Raw genomic sequence first — 21,646 nt, forward strand, 5'->3', positions numbered from 1 at the left:
AATCGTGACAGTCTCTTACTGACTGGGCTGTTGCTGGGGTAGGAGAACAACTGTCTTTTCCTGCGGGGCTTAGTAAACTGGTATCCACTGGCAAGACTTGCAAGGTGCTCTCTGTTCCTGGTGGGGTCTGTACTTGCTGGCTAGTGGTAGGATGTGAGAGCTCCCTCATCTGGCCTCTAGACTTCATTTTAAATGATATTTCCTTTTATTGGATATTTTCTTTTATTAATTTTCCTTTTATTAATTTCCCCTGCTAACACCTGGATTTGGGGTTTTTCGCATCTAGAACTGGTGAGAGAATAAATGTTATTTTAAGTCACTCAATTTGTGGTACTTTCTTAGGGCAGCCCTAGGAAACTAGTACATTTAACACACTGTACTTCTGCTTTGGAACAGTTATGGGATGGTAAAAGGCCAGGAAAGATAAGAATGGTGATTATCACGAATACTTGTCCCTATCTGCCAATTACCCTCCCCCACCCCCCAACAATACTGATTGATGTCCATAGCACAAGGAATGCTTGCACACACACTACTCTGGGACACCTGCACCCCCCTGCTCTACTTGGTATGCTTACCAAGAGTCAGTCGTGTTGGTTCCCAGTTATTCCTGTTACTGTAATTTTGTACTTTGGTTAAATATTATAGTACCTATTAAAAACAATAGAGGATAATTTTTTAATGGTTGTACATTAATCCATCCTAGGGTTGTCAAAATAGGTTTCAATCCAAGATGCCTCGAGGCAGGAAGACCTTGAACTCACCTCCTTTACAGACACACAAATCTACAACTTTTTATTGAAATAGAGGAGGGCAGAAAAAAAAAAATCTCATTTTAAAAATGACCATTATTGGGGCGCCTGCGTGGCTCAGTCATTAAGTGTCTGTCTTTCTCTCAGATCATGATCCCAGGGTTTTGGGATTGAGTCTCCAGCCCCGCTTGGGGCTCCCTGCTCAGCAGGGAGCCTGCTTCTCCTGCTCCCCCTGCTCATGCTCCCTCTTGTGCTCTGTCAAATAAACTTTTTAAAAAAATCCTTAAAAAAAAGAAAGAATGACCATTATTTTTGAGGTCTTGATGAGGTCTTTTTGTAATTCTAACCTGATCTACAAAGGAGCTAACGAAATCATTAATAACAGTCACAGCCTATGCACACAGGGCGCTCACTGTAGGCTAACAGTTCACCCAGAGCTTTCGCTATATTTACTTGATTAGGATCAACCCAGCCAAGAAAAAATGAAGTCAAGTTTTAAACAGAAGTAGTTTGGCTAGAGGCCATCCTTTTAACTACTCTCAGATACTGTCTCGTTCTTAGAGTATATCACTTGCACCAGCTCAAGACTTCTTTAAACCGAGAAAGTGTGGAAAGGCAGCAATGGCAAAGGAGCAGGGCGCTAAGGTAAACTGCCAGACTCTTGTGTCATCTGAAATCCCAGCCAGATCACATTTGCCTTCTGTAAGCCACATTTTTCCCCATCCCTTACAGTCCTCTTTGGACTCACTGCGTATGTATGTATGTATGTATGTATGTATTAAAAATTTTGTTACCTTTTTGTTTTCTTCTATTAGTTTTTCCTATTTTGGGGCTATCTTCTTGCACATTTGACTCCAAGCGGACTTTGCAGGCCCGCCTATTTCCTGTTTTTCCCCCGTAGGGGCGGGGCAAGGCGGGGCGAACCTGCGCAGTAGCGGCCTCAGAGCCGCCCCTTGACTCCCGACTGCGCTTGTCCCATCCGGCTTGCCGTCCTCGCGACCATGGCGGCTGCCGCGCTTTCCGCGTGGCTGACCCTGCAGCCGGGGACCAGGACCCTGCGTGCTTTCTGTACCTCCGTGTCTCCGGCCACCCGCTCCGCGATACCAAGCCCTCGTGAGTGTCTGTCGCATCCCCTCCGGGCTTTGCGGGAGGTGAGAGGGCGGAACACCGAATCCATGCTAGCCGCCGCGGTGGCGGAGTCCGCACCGCCTTGGGGAAGCCGGTACGTCCTTTGCTCCCGGTAGCAAAGCCGCAGGTGTGGGTCTCTTTTCTGTACCCCTGTCATCGGATTTTTAGTCGCTGATTTCTGCTTCTGGATGGGCTGGACGTTGCGAGCTTTCTGCCCCCAGCCCCTTACAGTGACCCGCGCTTTCTGGTCCTCCCTTTGCGCGGCCACTGGCACAGGGTCACGCTAGGTACTGGTGCCGGGTGATGTTTGTTGGGCAGTGCTGAACCATGGGTTTTCTCGAACGTTAAGAGAAGCATACAGCTCTCGTGGGACAAATTGCCGCTCTGAATTCCAGCCCTAGGTAGGCCACCAAATGGGATGACCTTCATTCAACAGACATCATTGAGATGACCTTCATTCAAGACACTTGTTCTTACTTGGAAGAATCTGTGGAAAAGACAGATCTGTTAACGGAGTCACACCATATGCAGTGTGAGGTGCTGTAATGGAAGCGTGAATAGAGTAACGGGCATTGAGGAAGAGCCCTCGGGAGGGAATCGGGAAAAGCTATGTCAAAGAGGGGGCGTGTCCAGTCATTCACCAGGTGCTGTCCAAGCTACCGTCTGTACAATCGCTAATCTTTGTATTACCAAGAGTTCAGTCTAGGCCACCATCTCTCACTTCTACAGTAGTTTCTTTACTGGCCCCTATTTCTGCTCATGCTCTCCTACCTTGAATTCTCATAACTAGAGTGAAGTATTCACACTTGATCTTAGCCAAAAGGCTGAGAAGCGATAGAGTCAAGTATTCAAAAAGCGAATCTTACCTTGCCACTCCCTTGTTCAAAATCTGTGAATGATTCCTCATTGCTTTAAGATAGGATAAATTCCTTAACTTGTCAGAGTGGCCCTTTATCGTCTTAATGATTGTGTCTTGTAAGTTTTTTATTCGTTCTGTAAATACTTAACTCCTACTGTGTGCTGGGTAGTGTTCTCGATAATGGGATATAGCAAGGTCTCTCACCTCATGAAGTTTATATTGTTTTGGGTAAGTCAGAGTATAAACAAAACAATGTCAGTACAGTGTCAGGTGGTGATTAGGGCTTTGAAGGAAAATAAAGCAGGGTATTGAAAATGATAGATTGGAGGAGTACTGGCTATAGGGTAGATAAAATTTGAGTAGTTAGGAAAGACCTCCTTGAGGAAGTGACATTTGAGCAGAGCTCATGGCATGGTATCATGCCAAGATCTGGGGCGAATAGCATTGTTGACATAGGGATCTGCAAGTGCAAAAGCCAGGAATTGAGAACAAGCTTAGGGGTGTGATCAAGGAAGAGAAAGAAAGTCAATGAGGTAAATGAACATAGGTAAGTGGTAGTCTTAAGATGTCAGAAAGAGGGCGCCTGGGTGGCTCAGTGGGTTGAGCCTCTGCCTTCGGCTTAGGTCATGATCTCAGGGTCCTGGGATCGAGTACTGCATCAGGCTCTCTGCTTGGCAGGGAGCCTGCTTCCTCCTCTCTCTTTGCCTACTTGTGATCTCTGTCTGTCAAATAAATAAATAAAATCTTTAAAAAACAAAAAAGATGTTAGAAAGATAAGTAATGATCTGATCTTGCACGGCTTTTAGGATTTTATTTTAAGTTTGGGATTATACTGGAGGGTTTTGAACATGGAAGTGATATAATTATTTATTTCAGGAGAGGAGGAGCAGAGGGAGAAGGACAAGCCGACTGCTGAATGTGGAGCCTGACGCAGAGATTGATCTCATGACCCTGACTGAGATCATGACCTGAGCCGAAATCAAGAGTCAGATGCTTAACCAGCTGAGCCATTCAGGCACCCCTGATTTATACTTTTAGAAGATCACTGACCCCTGGGGCACCTCGGTCGCTCACTCAGTTAAGCATCTTCCTTCTTTGACTTGTATCATGATCCTGGCGTCCTGGGATCAAGCCCCGCATCAGGCTCCCTGCTTGGTGGGGAACCTACTTCTCCCTCTGCCCACTGCTCCCGCTGCTTGGCCGCGCTCTCGCTCTCTCTCTCTCTCTGTCAGGTAAATAAATAAAATATTTTTAAAAAATCACTGTGTGAAGAACCAACTTTAGTGGGCTAAAAGTGGAACGGCTAGGAGGACTTAACTGATGGATTTGATATGGGGCATAAGAATAAGTCTCGGGAAGCAGGTTAGATTCTTATCCTGAGTAATCGGATTATTGGCAGTATCATTTACAGGGGTCAGGAAGTCTGGAAGAAGAAAATTAAGAGCTCTCTTAATGATGTATTGTAGTTGAGGTGCTTATTAAATATTTCCAACTTCTTTTCTTAATGTCCTTTCTGTTCTAGTCTTAAATTTCAGCTATCTTGAACTATTCCCATTGATTTTACATTTCCTTTTCTGTGTAGAAACTTTCTCACTTGCCTGTTCCCAGCGCTACCTCTTGCTCATCCTTAAGGTTTAGGCTTAAAATCCAGCTCTTCAGGGCAGTTCTCTCCAACTAACTAAGTTTTGTCTTCTGCTATAATAGTATGACTATTTATTGAAATCACTTGTTAAATATCTTATTTGACAGACCACATTCTGTGAAAGCAAGGTCTGTGTTTCTTTTGCTCATTGCTGCCTTCTCCGTTTCTGATTGAGTGAATAAATGAATTACTATCAAGGGATGAATAAAAATGTGTCAGATAAAGAAATGAGATGGGGAGGCAGAAGGGGTCAGAAACCAGACAGGTGGAAGGGATGCACATTCCAGGCAGAGGGGCCAGTAAGTTTGGAGAAAGTCCACAGGCTCTGGTACTGGAAGTGTAGTTTAGCTGCGGGACCTTGTGAAGGGAGATAAAGCTAGAGATAGAAGTGGTTCAGAGTGTGGAGAGTCCTATATGCAATCCTGTTGTCACCCTAACTCTTTTTCTCGGCTCTAAATGACCTCTAAGGATAATAATAGTACTTCCAGTTATTGTGAACAATAAGATTAAGTGAGATAATGAAAAGCATGTAGCATAGTGCCTGGCATGTGAAAGTGCTACATAATTATAGCACTGTATGCTGTGATGAAGCAGAACATTTAGAGAGACGAAAGCTATATACTGTATGTAAATAACTTACTGTCTTCTATAGTTATATGATTTATTAGGAATGGCCATGATTTTTGTTTTTACTGGCATTACTGTAACATTGGCTAATATGTTCTAATATGCAATACAGAAGGAAAAACAAAGGTTTTTGTTTTTGTTTTTGTTTGGTGGAACCAAATAATGCCAAATATGAGCAAGTATATTTATAGTTAAAACATTTCCATTCAAATATCTTTAAAGATGTAAAGTTCTTATTTCTAACTAGATATTTTAATTGGGAAAGTGAGTTTGATGATGAACCTTAACATTTATTAAAAATATTTCTTTAGGTGATTAATTCACTATATCATCAGTCACAATACATTTTTTATTTAAATAACTGGACTTTGGGGCACCTGGGTGACTCAGTGGGTTACGCCTCTGCCTTCCGCTCAGGTCCTGATCTCAGGGTCCTGGGATCGAGCCCCACATCGGGCTCTCTGCTCAGCAGGGAGCCTGCTTCCTCCCTCTCTCTCTGCCTGCCTCTCTGCCTACTTGTGATTTCTGTCTGTCAAATAAATAAAATCTTAAAAAAAATAGTAACTGGACTTTTCTTAACTATTTCTGACTTTTCATTAAGATGATTTAGTCCCAGAGCTTACAGAAAATGGATTATTGTTTCATTTTCATGAATACCTGAAATAATCTCAGAGTTTTGGGATCATGATCATTGTTGAACAACTGTACATATTCAGTTCTCTATAACTACTGTGTTGTCTTTTAGGTACAGCAGGCAGAACACCCAGATATGAAAGACCACTGAGAAGAAAGGTAAACAATGTGCTCTACTACATATTATCTTTACGATCTCTGAAGTTCTAAAGTGAGGCAGATATTGATGATCAGGCAGAAGAATGCTGCCCGAGAAGGCTTCACAAGGGGATGCGTACTTGGTTGGTGACTGCCAGAGCTTTGGCTCTATTCTTTGACTGGTTTTTGTCAGTACCCCAAGAAATGGATCATCTTTGAGAAATAGACTCACATATTCCTGGGAAATAGGTATATAAACTAGAATATAGAATTATTTTTGATGGTGCTTTTAATAATTATGAAGCCTGGGATGTGTGTATTAATCTCACCAGTTTGGTCTTACGCTGTAGGCAAGTCTATAAAAGAATCCGAATCCTAAGGTCACTTGTTGAGGATGGAGTCAGAACAGAGACAAATTATTAGATGGAAGTTAACTGGTACCAAATTATAATTATCTAGAGTAGTTATTTTCACAGGAATATTACCTTCTTCCAAGGCGTACACTACCGTAGTTTTGGTATTGCATTATTGGGCATTGCCAGATTTTGCTTCTTTAAAACCCTACTTTTATATGCCAGCCGTCCCCTTCTAATGAATACAGTTTTTTAAAAAATACGTGTATGTTAATGTGATTGACTAAACTGTCACATAGCTGTTCTCTGAAACTAGGAGACATATAATCTCTCATTATATATGTATTCAGTTAGTTTAACCTACTTACTTCTTTCCAAGTTCATATTATTTATTTCTTATTTCCTCTAGTTCTCAGTTATCAGTGTCTTCTCCTGTACTGACTTCCATCAATAAAGTTTTGAAAACTATTTTAACTTGGGAAACATTCACCACCTTACACTGGTTCAGCTTATAATTTTTCAACTTTATAGTGGTGAGAAAGCAGTACACATTCAGTAGAAACTGTTCTGGGAATTTTGAATTTTGATCATTTCCTAGGCTAGCATTATGCGGTATGAGCTTGTGCGATGCTGGGCAGTGTCAGTTAGGTATAGCCACAGAGTCATGAGGATAAATAACCAATATACTTAACAACCAGTCTGTACCTTATAACTATTCTTTTTTTTTTGTAACTTTCAGTACAGTATTCAATAAATTATATGACATATTCAACACTTTATTATAAAATAGGCTTTGTTTTAGAAGATTTTGCTCAAATGTAAGCTAATGTAAGTGTTCTGAGCACATTTAAGGCAGGCTAGGCTAAGGTATGCTGTTTGGTAGGTTAGGTGTATTAAAAGCGTTTTTAACTTATGGTGTTTTCAACTTAAACACTGAGTGTCCAATAAACCCATCATAAGTTGAGGAAGATCTGTATTTCAAAATACATTGTTACTCTTCAACAAAATGTAAAAAATTTGCTAAAAGTCTAAATCCACAGAAATTTTTAGTGAAGGAAGTGTGCTATTAAAGAAGATCCTTACCAGAAGCTTTGCAGAAACAGTGCAAAAATATTAGGTAGATTTGGTGTTTTTCATTTGAATAGCAGCAGCTTTATAAGAGGTCAGATTTTACATCAGTTGCAATTGTGCTTGTGTTTCTTTTTTTGTAGGTTTTTTGCTTTAAAATTAAAGATCATATTCATATTTAAAATACTAAACCATTTTATGTTCTATAGGCACTACCTCCTAGGACAGAGACAATGACTGTTGACCAAGATTGGCCTAGTGTTTATCCTGTTGCAGCACCATTTAAACCTTCTGCTGTACCTCTTCCCATTCGAATGGGCTATCCGGTAAAAAGGGGGGTGCCCATGGCAAAGGAGGGAAATCTAGAACTATTAAAGGTAAGGCCAATTGCTGATTCATTGGCTAAGAATTATTTCTAAAGAAATGCTGGTCCTCTTCCCACTCCTACCCTGCCTTGTACTTGAGGGTTCAGTATGTAGCAGCAGGTATTGTATTTTAGTTTAAACTTTTTTTCAGGTAATAATGGATGATACATTCTGATGGTCCATGGTTGAGAAGACTCAAAGAGTCCTGAGCATTTAAGAATATAACCAGTTGATCCTATGGCTTCCTTTCTGGCTTTTTCTTTTCTGTTGTATTTTTTCTACCTATATCTTTCAAGTGGAACTCAGAAAAATGAAATGACCTAATTTGAGATTGAGAATTGTGACTGAAATTTACCTTTTTTTTTTTGGTAAGATTTTATTTATTTATTTGAGAGAGAGAGGGTGAGGAACCATGCACACAAGAGAACACCAACGGGGCAAGAGGCAGAGGGTGCAGGGCTTGATCACGGGGATCATGACCTTAGCTGAACAGAGGCGCCTAAACAGCTGAGCCACTGAGGTGTCCCTGAAATCTACTTTTAAAGATTTTTATTTATTTTTGACACAGAGAGAGAGAGCACAAGTAGGCAGAGAGGCAGGCAGAGACAGAGGGGAAAGCAGGCTCTCCACCGAGCAGAGAGCCCAATGCAGAGTTCAATCCCAGAACCCTGAGATCATGAGCCGAGCCGACGGCAGCGGCTTAACCCATGGAGCCACCCAGACACCCTTGAAATCTACTTTTAAAGAGATTCTAAAACTTTCTGCCCAGAAAAGTAGAATATCATTTAATATTGTTATAGTCCTTCAACTTCTTTATTTCGTGAAGCAAAATATGTCATATTCAATGCTTCAGTTGGTAGCATCTATAATGATTTATGAACTATAAGCTTTTTGTTGAAGATTTTATTTATTTATTTTTGCAAGATAGAGAGAGCATGAACACGTGGGAGCATGAGCAGGGGGAGGGGAGGAGCAGAAGGAAAAGAAGACTCCCCACTGAGCAGGGAGCCCAATGCAGGGCTCAATCCCAGGATGACCTGAGCCGAACACACACACTTAACCAACTGAGCCACCCAGGTGCCATGAACTATAACCTTTTTAAAGAAAATATGAATATGTTTTGCCTGAGAAGGCATATCTTAGATGGTTCATGTTATATACGGTAAAATTGTCATAAACTGTGTTCTCCACTATATGAGAATCTTTTTCTTCTTTTTTTTAATTGGAAGTATAGTTAACACACAATTTTACATTAGTTTCAGGTATACAACGTAGTGGTTTCACAAGTTTTTGTGCTATACGGTGCTCACTACAAATGTAGCTAGCATCTGTCACCATACAGCCCTATTACAATATCATTGACTATATTTTCTGTGCTCTACCTTTTGTCCCTATGATTTACTTACTCCATAACTGGAAGCCTTTATCTCCCACTCCTCTTCACCCATTTCTCCCATCCCTCCATGTCCCTTCCCCTCCAGCCACTAGTTTGTTCTCTGAATTTAAGGGTCTGTTTCTGCTTTTTGTTCATTATGTTTTTAGATTCCACATGTAAGTGAAATCATATGGTATTTTCTTTTTCTGACTTACTTCACTTAGCATATGTATGCTACTTTTATATGCTACTTTTTTTTTTTTTTTTTTTTTTTTTAAAGATTTTATTTATTTATTTGTAAGAGAGAGAGTGAGAGCGAGCACAGGCAGACAGAGTGGCAGGCAGAGTCAGAGGGAGAAGCAGGCTCCCTGCGGAGCAAGGAGCCCGATGTGGGACTCGATCCCAGGACGCTGGGATCATGACCTGAGCCGAAGGCAGCTGCTTAACCAACTGAGCCACCCAGGCGTCCCTATATGCTACTTTTATATACATCGCATATATATATGTTTAGTATTGAAAAACCGAAAAACAAAAAATAATTTGCTAAAAGATGGTGGTTAAAAAATGAGATGGTAATATGGAGAAGGAGTTGACTGCTGCTAGAGAGGGGTAAATGAAATTTGGAAATCTGAATGTTTCAAGGGATAAAAGAAAACACACATTGAAGAAATTTATCATTTCTTTAAATGAAAGAAGGGAACTTAGTTTAGGGGTGTTTGGATAGCACAGTGGTTGAGTGACTCCTGATTTTGGGTGAGGTCATGATTTCAAGGTCGTGCGATCGAGCCCCACATTGGGCTTCGCAGTCAATGCGGAGTCTGCTTGAGATTCTTCTTCCTCTCCCTCTGCCCCTCCCAGCTGTGTGCACACATGTGCACGTTCTCTCTGTCTCAAATAAGTAAATCTTTAAAAAGCAGTTTCTACTGAGGGTTGCTGGGGGGAGGGGGTTTGGGAGAGGGGGGTGGGATTATGGACATTGGGGAGGGTATGTGCTTTGGTGAGTGCTGTGAAGTGTGTAAACCTGGTGATTCACAGACCTGTACCCCTGGGGATAAAAATATATGTTTATAAAATGGTTTCCCCTTGGAAAAAAAAAAAACATAGACAAAAAAAAAAAAAAGCAGTTTCTAGAACAGTATGAATCCATTTATGTAAAGTCATATACATGTATCTGTTTTTTAAAGAGATGTCTAGAAGGATGTTAACCAAAGTGTTAAGACTGTAGAACCTTGAATAATTTGTAGTCTTTTTGTATTCCAGGGAAATTAAGATGATTAAACAATAATCTCTGTCCTTGAGTGCTTTTAGTTTTACAACTAAAATATGTGTACCTGTAGATTTTTGGCAGGAAGAGTACTATAAAAACAGCATTTTTTCCCCCCACAACGGCCAGTCATCATAAGATACATCATGAATCTATATTTCCCAGAATTCATTTATTGAATTCATAACACATGTGACATAGAATTAATATTATAAAAACTAGATTTTATTTATTACAAGGTTTCTTGTGCTTAGGATTTAGTTTTATGAAATTTTTATTTTATGTTTTTGAGGTAGTAAGTGAATTTATCCTTTAAATTTCTCTATTTTAGATCCCCAATTTTCTGCATTTAACTCCTGTAGCAATTAAAAAGCACTGTGAAGCTCTTAAAGGTAAGTGATTGTTTCAGTATATGAACTTAACAATAACTTTGAACATAAAAATTTCATTTCTAATGATAAAGGGGTCAGTTCATCAAGAAGATATAACATTTGTTTATGCACCTAAATTTACGCATCTTAGTTTATGCACCTAAGATAGGAATACCTAAGTATATAAAGCACATATTAACAGAACTGAAGGGAGAAACAGATGGCAGTATAGCAATAGGAGACTTCAGTATACCATTTCCAACAATAAATGGATCAGTCAGAAAATCAGTAAGGAAACACTGAATATAAACTATATGTTAGACTGGATGGGTTTAGCAGATGTTTACTGAACGTTGCATCCAAAAGAAGCAGAATACAGATTCTTCTCAAGCACATATGAAACATGCTCCAGAACAGATCATATGTTAGACCAAAAGACAAGTCTCAACAAATTTTAAAATACTGAAGTCATATCAGGCACCCTTTCTGATCACAGTGGTATAAAACTAGAACTCTATTACAAGAAAAACCCAGAAAGTCTTCAACAAAATATTACTTAATCAAATTCAACAGTACATTAAAAGGATCATGTCAGATCAAATGGTATTTATTTCAGGAATGCAAGTATGGTCCAACATAAAAATCAGTCAGAATGATGTATCACATTAACAAAACAAAATTAGAAGAAAACATAGGCAGTAAGCTCTTTGACGTGAGTTTTGGCAATGATTTTTGGATTCGATACCAATAGCAAAGGCAACACAAGCAAAAATAAACAGGTGGGACTATACCAAACTATAAAGCTATAGCACAGCAAAGAAAACCATTGACAAAAGGAAAGGGCAGTCTACAGAATGGGAGAAAATATTTGCAAACTTCGGGTCAGAGGTTAATATCCAAAATATATAAAGAATTCATACAACTCAATAATAAAAAATCCCAGACAACTCAATTTAAAAATAAATAGAGGATTGGAAGAATTAATATTGTTAAAGTGTTCATACTACCCAAAACAAAGTACAGATTGAATATAATCCCTATAAAATACCAACAGCATTTTTCACAGAACTAGAAAGAAGCATCCAAAAAATTTGTATGGACCCACAAAAGTCCCTGAATAACCAAGAGTCTTGAGCAAGACCAAAGGTGCAGATATCACAGTCTCAGATTTCAGGATATACAATAAGCTACAGTAATCAAAACAGTATGATATCAGGACAAAAGTAGACATATAGATCAATGGAACGGGATAGAGAGTCCAGAAATAAGCACATGCTTCTATGGTAAATTCAGCTGTGACAAAGGAGGCAAGAATATGCAATGGGGAAAAGACAGTCTCTAATAAATGATGCTGGGAAAATGGGACAGCTGTATGCAAAAGAATGAAACTGGACCACTGGCTTAAGTCACACACAAAAATAAACTCAGAATGGATTAAAGTCATAAATGTGGACCTGAAATCATAAAACTGCTTAAGGAAAACATGGGCATTTCTTCGACATTGATCTTAGCACTATTTTTCTTGATATGTCTCTTTGGAAAGGGAAATAAAAGCAGAAATAAACTTTTGAGACCACCAAAATAAAAAGCTTTTGCGCAATGAAGGAAACCATCAACAAAATGAAAAGGCAACCTACTGAATGGGAGAAGGTATTTGCAAGTGATATATCTAATAAGGGTTATATAAAATATATAAAAAACTTACACAACTCAACACCAAAATATCCCAAATAATTTGATTAAAAAATGGGCAGAGAACCTGAATAGATGTCTTTCCAAGGAAGACATACAAATCATCAGTGGACAAGTGAAAAGATGCTCAGTATAACTAATTGTGGAAAGATTAGTGCAAATCGAAGCCACAAGGAGCTGTTGCCTCTCACCTGCTAGAAATAGTTACCACCCAGAAGGCAAGGGATACCAAATGTTGGTGAAGGTGTGGAAAAAAGGGAAACCCTATTGTACTAATGGCTAGGGATGTAAATTGATATAGCCAGTATGGAATATAGTATGTAGGTCCCTTAAAAAATTAGAACTCCCATGTGATCCAGCAATCACACTTCTGGATATATATATATGTATGTGTGTGTGTATGTGTATATGTGTGTGTATATATATATATATATATATATATATATGTTTTTTTTTTTTTTTTTTTCAAAAGAAAAGGAAACATGGTATTGAAGAGATATCTGTACTCTTCTGTTCACTGCAGCATTATTTACCACAACCAAAAAATGGAAACAACCTAAGTGGGGAGTGCCTGGGTAGCTCAGTCATTAAGCGTCTGCCTTCAGCTCAGGTTATGGTCTTAGGGTCTTGGGACTGAGCACTGCATTGGGCTCCTTGCTCAGTGGGAAGCCTGCTTCTCCCTCCCCCACTTCCTCTGCTTATGTTCCCTCTCTCAGTCTCTCTTTCTGTCAAATAAATAAATTAAAACCTTAAAAAAAAAAGTGGGGTGTGTGTTTGATATTATTTAGTTATGAGAAGGAAGGACATCCTGCCATCTGTCACAACATAGATGGCCTTGAGGGCATTGTACTAAATGAAATAAGACAGAGAAAAACAATTGGATTATTATTTCACTTACATGTGAAATTTGAGAAGGCTGAACTCAGAAGAGTAGGGGCTACGTGGGGGAGGGAGATGTTGGTCAAAGAATACAAACTTCCAGTTTTATGATAAGTTCTGGGAATCTAACATACAGAATAGTGATTATAGTTACTAATACTGTGTTCTCTACCTGGAATTTGCTGAGAGCAGATCATAAATATTCTTAACACAAGAAGAAATGGTAATTACGTGACACTGTGTTAGTGTTGTGAATGTAATCATGTTGCAACATATATTAAGTGCATCTAGTCAATATACCGTGTACCTTAAACTTACACAATGTTTTATGTCAACTATATCTCAATAAAAACGGAAGAACAAAACCTCATTTTTATTGTATTAAATTGTCTTATATTCATTGCTAGTTTCTCCTTTTTTTAGAAAAATTTTCAAGTTTTCAGTGAATTGTTAAGATGTCAAATCTGCAAGTTCCTTTTTTTTTTTTTTTTTTTTTTTTTTGCAGACTACTCTGCAAGTAGCTATGAATAATAAATAGAACCGGAAATTGTAGTCCTTGTTCAGGTAGACTAGGGACTTAATTGTTGCATTATAGATAGCACATACATAAAGTGATGGAAGAAAATATTGCAGAGTGTTGCCTATAGATAGAAGTCAGTATAATCCAAACTGAAGATAATGTAGAAAGATGCCAAGTCAATAGTTAGTAGAGTCAGTAATGGGATACTTTGCAGAGAGTTATCTTGAAGAAATTGTTTAAAATAAGAACTTCATAGTGATACATAGATGTGGTAACATCAAGTAGCAGAAAAACTGATGATGAAAAGCAGTAGTCTTTTATTTCTCCTTTCCCCTCAGCCCCTCATTTTAGAAGTGTTCTCTTTTAGTCATTGTTTAGGTCTGATAATTACTTGCTGAGAGTATATTTGCTTATTTTTTCCACATAGTCTCATATTTATGTATGTATGTATGTATGTATGTATGTATTTGACAGAGAGATCATAGGCAGAGAGGCAGGCAAAGAGAGAGGAGAAAGCAGGCTCCCCGCTGAGCAGAGAGCCGATAGGGGGCTCGATCCCAGGACCCTGAGATCGTGACCCCAGCTGAAGGCAGAGGCTTAACCCACTGAGCCACCCAGGTGCCCCATATAGTCTCTTTCTATACAGTATTTATTATATATTCTTTCTCTGTATATTTTATATATGTATAGTTATGTTAGTATATATATTTTTCATTATACATACGTAAAATGGAAGTAATCACCAGACCATGATTATATTGCCAGTTCTAAATTTATTGAATTTGAACAATATTTATTGATTCCTAGATATTGGCAGAGAGAGCATGCAGAGGGGACGGAGAGAGGAAGAGGGAAAGAGAATCTGAAGCAGAGGGTCACCTGGGTGGCTCAGTAGGTTAAAGCCTCTGCCTTTGGCTCAGGTCATGATCCCAGGGTCCTGGGATTGAGCCCCACATCGGGCTCTCTGCTCAGCAGGGAGCCTGCTTCCTCCTCTCTGCCTGCTTCTCTGCCTACTTGTGATCTCTGTCTGTCAAATAAATAAATAAATAAATAAATAATCTTAAAAAAAAAAAAGAATGTGAAGCAGACTCCTTGCTGAGTACAGAGCCTCACAGGGGACTCAGTCTCATGATTTTGAGATCGTGACCTGAACCAAACCAAGAGTCGGCTTAACTGACTGCACCACCCAGATAGCCCTCACTCACTTATTCTTTTTCCTTCCCACATGCACGGAGGTAAAGGCAAAGAATTTTTTTTTCATAGTTTTATGCATGTTTTCATATATACATAGACTCAATTTCTCATCTCATTTGCATTGGACTACATACAGAAGGACATTGGAATTGTTTTAGGTTCACAGTTGTTAGTGATTGGTTGTGTAGTTTAATTCAAGAGTTAGTACCTTTGAATGAATTCTTCATGCTAATTAAAAAGGAGATATATAAATGCTCAGTACACTTGTTAAGGCTTTTCAGAAAAGAAATGAAATGTAAAAGGAGATATATAAATGCTCAGTACACTTGTTAAGGCTTTTCAGAAAAGAAATGAAATGTAAAAGCTCTTCACAGGCTGGAAGGAGAAATAGTATAGTGATCATGATTATGATATAATTTGAGCTTTTGGAAGGGCCTTTTATTGAGAAATGTAAGGAAGAAATAAAGAAGTCAAAAAGTAGGAAGAATGACTTTACTCTTACATGAAGGAAGAACAGTTTCTCCTATCTTCTTTCATGTATGTGGTCTTTCTGGGATAGTAGAATGCATTTCTATCCTTTTAGTATGTTTCTGTTTATATTGGTGCCTAGTGATAGACTGTCACTGATCATTATTCCAGATTTGTTCCTTGTTTGGCACAAACCATGTAGCACTTTTTGATCCTTTGTGAAGCCAGTTAAGGAATGTTCTGCACTGTGATAAATCTCATTTTTTTCCTTTTTAAACATTATTTTGGAATGTGCATTTATAATCTAGAAATGGGTTTTTAAATGAGGTACTTCTAAAATACTTCATAATTCTTAAATGAATGGTTTTCATATAGCACATTCAGAAAAGTTGCATTCTATTTTAAGTGTTTAATCTTTCTTTGATTTTGTCTTTACACTTTTGCCAGCTTCTAGATTTAGCTTGTATCTTCCAAATAACTCAAAAGCTTTTAAAATATTTCTTCTCAATTTTCTTTTAAAGTAGGTCAGTTCAGATTTTATATCTAACTTGCAAGTGGAAACTCTGAAGCACAGGAAAGTTAGGTAATTTACCCAAACTTTAATAATCAGTGGTAGAAGTTAAGTAAAAACCAAGGTCTTTCGAAGTCTAGTCTATTGCTCTACCTATCAGATGAATAGGGGTCTATTATGTACTTTCCAGTTGGCTGTATTTTTTAGACATATAATCCGGTAATTTAAAAGTTGTAATTATCATCTGGTTATTGAAATGACTTATTCAAAGTTATAAAAAATAAAAGAGTCAGTACAAACCCAAGAACTCATAAAATTCTCCAAACTAGTCTCTTATAAAGTGCTTGGCAGTGTGGCATCTTAGAGTGCAGGATATTGGAATTGTTCCATGATGGGAATAAAATTTAACTTCAGTAATCATGCTCTTTCCATTTTATTTAAATGTCAGAATTGTGGAGCTACTTCTTTCCCCTCAAGTGTGTGAGTATTGCTCTCTTAAGCAGGGTGTTCAGGGAATGGTGTGAGCTATACTTAATTTGTTACCATATATTTAGTTATAAATCTTGGAGAGTCTTTGTGGCATTTTGCTGACTGGTATTAAAGCCTATAAAGGGAGCTAAATATAGTACCTACTATAAGAAAATTGTTAACTAGGGTAAAGCCTCTGCCTTCGGCTCAGGTCATGATCCACGGTTCTGGGATCGAGCCCCACATCGGGCTCTCTGCTCAGCAGGGAGCCTGCTTCCCTTCCTCTCTCTCTGCCTGCCTCTCTGCCTACTTGTGATCTCTGTCTGTCAAATAAATAAATAAAATCTTAAAAAAAAAAAAAAGAAAGAAAATTGTTAACTATAGGAAATGTTATTGACAAAGTACCTTTCACTGTCCCTTAAATCGTCACGTGGAAGGGTTCCCACATATGCCTGTGCTTGTGACCAGCCTCTCCTGCAGTCATGCTTTTTGGAGAAAGCACAGACCCCCTGAGATTTAATAGGTTTGACCTAAGAAACCAATTACTTTTAGGTATTCTTCGAATGAATGAAGATTCTTAGAATGCAGTGAAATTTCCATGGAGGGGAGGCTGATAGTGCCAGAAGTACATCTCAAGCTGAGAGCCCTCTACCTCACTAACTTTATAGGAATAGGGCAAAATGAAATCAGCTACCTTCTTATGGAGTCCCTCAATCCAGATAGCTGTAGGACATGCCAGGAGCTCTTTTTCTTTTCAGCCCCCTCTCCCCTATTCCCCACCCCTCCACTGAAGGCCTGAGTTTGTATGTGCTGTGGAGATGTGTGCTGTGGAGATAGACGGTGCACCACATTTTTGTCACGGTGCTTGAAACTTCCCATTGTGGCCCACTTCTCACAGCCAGTCCCATCTCCCCTTTAGGCTAGTTGTGTTGCCTGAATCTGAGGACAAGTCTGTTCCTTTTTCCATTTAGCTTCATTGGCACAGAAGTCACCTAGAGGAAACATGAGTTACTGTAAGGATCTATTTAATAATGCCCTAGACTGTACCTGTTCAGTTTGAGGCCCTATTCAGCTCAGTTTCTGAGAGAATGGAAACCATATCTCTCTTCTAAGAGCTCTTTCAGAGCCTTTTTCAGTTCCCCTCAGAACTTTAGTAACTTTCATTTGGGAATGAATTACTATTAACTGTTGCTTTTCTCAAAAATAATTAACACTCTGAGCACTATGAACTGTTTGCTTTTAGTTGGTGAGTGAGGGGGGATTAAACTGCCCCATAACTGGGTATGTGCAAAGCTATAATAAGCTTCTATCAAGTCATAGCTTCCTTTTAACAAAGCTTACTGCTCCTCACCAAACCCAAGTTATCTGAGTCTTTCATTTAATCACATTCCCTAACTAGGATTCATCTGAGAAGAAAAGGGGTGAAGGATGATGATGTGTTTGTGAGGTGCAGAAGAGAGTCTGCTCTTTCATTCCATGTAGCTCGAGAGTCATCTCCCTCAGTGATTTGGTCTGGTAGCGCACATTGCAACGAGAATGTACTTGGTGAAACTATACTTGAGATTATTTTTCTTAATTCTCAGATTTCTGCACTGAGTGGCCAGCTGCTCTGGACAGTGATGAAAAATGTGAGAAGCATTTTCCCATTGAAGTGGACACAACTGATTATGTTTCAGCAGGACCATCTATCCGAAACCCCAAAGCACGAGTAGTAACCTTAAGGGTAAGGAATATTTTTCTAAAAATAAGAATTATTATAATACATTAATTCAAAATAACATTTTGTATATAGAAAACTGATACTGTAGAAAATTTGGAAAACAGTGAAAATTTTAAAGTATTAAATAGAATTGCCTCTAATTCTACTACTTATAAATAACCTTGACTACTGGAATTCATTTTAGTATATATATAGTCAACCTTTGTGTATGTTAATAGGATGATACTATATTTGATTAGTTATTTGCTCTTTTTTATTTAACAATGTGAATTAAAATTTTTCCAAGGTTATTAAACATTCTTTAATTTTTTTATTGAAGTATAGTTGACATACATTATTATATTAATACCAGGTGTACAAGCTAGTGATGATTATATACATTACAAAATACTCACTATGATAAGTGCGGTTACCATCTGTTAGCATACGAAGTTAACACTCTTTAATATTATTTTTTTATTTTATTTTTAAGTTATCTCCATACCCAAGGTGGGGCTTGAACTCAAAACCCCAAGATCAAGAGTCACATCCTCTACTGACTGAGCCAGCCAAATGCCCCTCTTTAATATATTATTCATGGCTACATAGAATATAACGTAAATCAGGGTCTTTTCTATGCTAAGAGAGTGTTTGAGGCTGAACACTGATATATAATAAGAGACCAAAATCTGAATATTTGGGCTTTTTGTTTACTCTTTCAGAGATTTCTTAGGAAATAAGTGATAAATAAGAGTGGTTTTAATTCTCCTTTTTAAATATCTATGCCTTGTTTTTATCTTTTCTTTTTGTCTTTTTCATTAGGTGAAACTTCTAAAATAATGTTTATGTAGTCCTTTATGCTGTTCTATACAATGGATGTGCCTCTGGCTTTTAGCTTCTAAGTATACACTGGTATTCAGTTTGAGATAATAGCCTCTATTATGTTAACGATGTGTCCTAGTCCTATAGCATTTTTGAAATGATCTCCTTTGAATTAATGTAGTAATGAATTATATTGTTGTATTTACACTTACTGAAGTGTTCTGAACCCTGATTATTTCATAGTACATCATTCTTTTGCCTTACTATGGATCTGCTCTGTTAGCATTTTATTTAGGATCGTTTGTTGCTTGGAGAAACATTAAATCCCTGCTCTTACCCATCAGAGCATGTCACATACTATTGCAGTTCCAAGTGTCTTGCTGTAGTAACTTCCAAGTTAGTATTTGAAACCACTGTTTTCTCCGGTAAGAGTCTTGATCCACATGGCATAGCTTTCTCACACAGCAGTCACAGAGCAGTTACCTGATGGGTTTTTGTTTTTTGTTTTTTTTTTTTACTAAAAAAATTTAGATTTATGGAAAACTTTCAAGGATAGTTCACAGAATCCTCCTATATTTCACACCAAATTTCTTATGTTGTTAACATTTTTACTATTGTGGTACATTTATTACAACGAGCCAATATTGATACATTATTAATTAAAGTTCATACTTTATTCAGATTTTCTTTTTAAAGATTTTATTTCTTTATTTGAGAAACAGCACTCATGAGACAGAACATGAGTTGGAGGGCATGGGAGAGGGAGAGGCAGGCTTGCCGCTGAGCAGGAAGCCCTGTTGACACCAGGCTCTGTCTCAGGACCCTGGGATCATGCTCTGAGCCAAAGGCAGATGCTTAACAGACTGAGCCACCCAGGTGCCCCTATTCAGATTTCTTTAGGCACCTCTTGACTGTGGTGGTTTCTCAGAATTTACTTGTTTTTAGTGACCTTGACAGTTTTGAGAAGTACTAGTTATGTATTTTGTGGAATGTACTTCATTTTAGATTTGTTTGATTTTCTTCTCATGCTTAGACTGGTATGTATTTTGGGGAGGAAAACCTCACCAGTAAAGTGCCATTTCATCATATCATAGCAAAGGTAGAGACTCCTTTTTTTTTTTTTTACACTCAAAAAATTAGATTTTGTACTCCATGTAGTTTTTATTTTAAATCAGAACAGTCCATGTTTGGGGTGCCTAAGTGGCTCAGACAGTTAAGCGGCTACCTTTGGCCAGGGTCATGATCACAGGGTTCTGTGCTTTGGGCTCCTTGCTCAGCTGGGAGCCTGCTTCTCCCTCTACCCCTCCCCCTGCTCATGTGTGCTCTCTCTCTCCCTCCCTCCCCTTCTCTCTTTGTCTCTTTGTCAAATAAATAAAATCTTTTTAAAAAATGAAAAAGAAAGGGCTCCTGGGTGGCTCAGTGGGTTAAAGCCTCTGCCTTTGGCTCAGGTCATGATGCCAGGGTCCTGGGTTCAAGCCCCATATCGGGCTCTGCTCAGCGGGGAGCCTGCTTCCCCCTCTCTCTCTGCCTGCTTCTCTGCCTACTTGTGATCTCTGTCTGTCAAATAAAGTCTTAAAAAAAAAATGAAAAAGAACATTCCATGTGGACTGCAAAGATATGTTGACAGTCTCGCAACCATTTTTACACTATAAGGTAACAAGTAGATAAACTTTAATTTCTAGAAATATTATTAGAGGTACATCCATGTTTGATTTGTAATTTTCTTTCTTTGAAAGGTTTTGGTATCAGATTGTGCCTTCTTTATGAAATAAATTTACAAAGCTCGTCAGCCTTTTTTTCCCCCCTAGAATAGTTTAAATATCATAGCATTATATTTATATGTTTGGAGAAATTGAAAATATTAAAATCACAAAAGACAATACATGTTTACTGTATAAATTTTAGAAAATCTAGATAAAGGGGGGGGAAACCTTAAAATTATGCTTGGCCAACATTCCACAGGTTAATATAAATTACCTAGGGAGTAAGGCGCCTGGCTGGTTCAGTCAGAGGAGCATGTGACTCTGGATCTCAGGGATGTGAGTTTGAGCCCCATGTTGGGTATAGAGATTACCTAAAAATGTTTTTAAAAAATTTTTTAAAAAGTACCTAGGGGTAATTAATACCTGATATATTTTTAATAATTTAGTAAATGTTGCCTCTTTTTAATAATAATGATGATAATAACAACCAGCTGTTGTCAAGCTCCATGTTAAGTGATTTAAAAAATCTCTGAACTCAGAATCAGGAAATCTAGAATTTTGCCTTACTTTTTGTGGGCCTTAATCTTCAGTACCAGAATAGACATCTGGTTCCCTACTTGTTCTGTTTGTTTATTTTATTTTACATAAAAATAATCCGACTGCATTATTTGAAGTATCCCACAAGATACCACTTACCTATCAGGCCGCCATCCACTTTTGTCTCCTTTTTTTTAAGATTTTTTTTTAAAGATTTTATTTATTTATTTATTTGACAGACAGATAGAGAGAGAGATCACAAGTAGGCAGAGAGGCAGGCAGAAAGAAAAGGGGAAGCACTCTCCCGCTAAGTGGAGAGCCCAAAGTGGGGCTTGATCCCAGGACCCTGAGATCATGACCTGAGCCAAAAGCAGAGGCCCAACCCACTGAGCCACCCAGGGGCCTCCTGTCTCCTTTTTGTCTTATACCACCATGTGAAACCTTCATCACTTCTTTGTGTTCTTTTCCTAACTCACATCTGCCCTTCTCGAACTCTTTTCACTCTACCCACTGACAGTTGAAGCTCAGTGGTGGTGTCCTGAATGGTATTATGTAGTTCAAGGGTAAAAGTAGGTAAA

The 21,646-nt window shown here is 38.4% G+C and overlaps 1 protein-coding gene across 4 annotated transcripts in view; it reads left to right on the plus strand.

Annotated features, from left to right (window-relative positions):
* The first annotated feature begins 1,698 nt into the window (after nt 1-1,698).
* The window catches only part of LOC131839873 (small ribosomal subunit protein mS35), a 64,641-nt gene continuing 44,693 nt past the window's right edge, over nt 1,699-21,646 (plus strand). Inside the window, exons 1-5 of one of the 4 annotated variants that reach the window (XM_059187595.1) lie at nt 1,699-1,865; nt 5,754-5,800; nt 7,410-7,577; nt 10,536-10,596; nt 17,891-18,030. In XM_059187595.1, the coding sequence (XP_059043578.1) occupies nt 1,754-1,865; nt 5,754-5,800; nt 7,410-7,577; nt 10,536-10,596; nt 17,891-18,030 (528 nt within the window). In that variant the 5' untranslated portion in view covers nt 1,699-1,753. Of the gene's footprint in view, nt 1,975-5,753; nt 5,801-7,409; nt 7,578-10,535; nt 10,597-17,890; nt 18,031-21,646 lie in introns of all 4 variants that reach the window. The other 3 variants (XM_059187594.1, XM_059187597.1, XM_059187596.1) reach the window with 3 other exon arrangements.

Source organism: Mustela lutreola, chromosome 8 (assembly GCF_030435805.1).
Source record: "Mustela lutreola isolate mMusLut2 chromosome 8, mMusLut2.pri, whole genome shotgun sequence".
NCBI lineage: Eukaryota > Metazoa > Chordata > Mammalia > Carnivora > Mustelidae > Mustela > Mustela lutreola.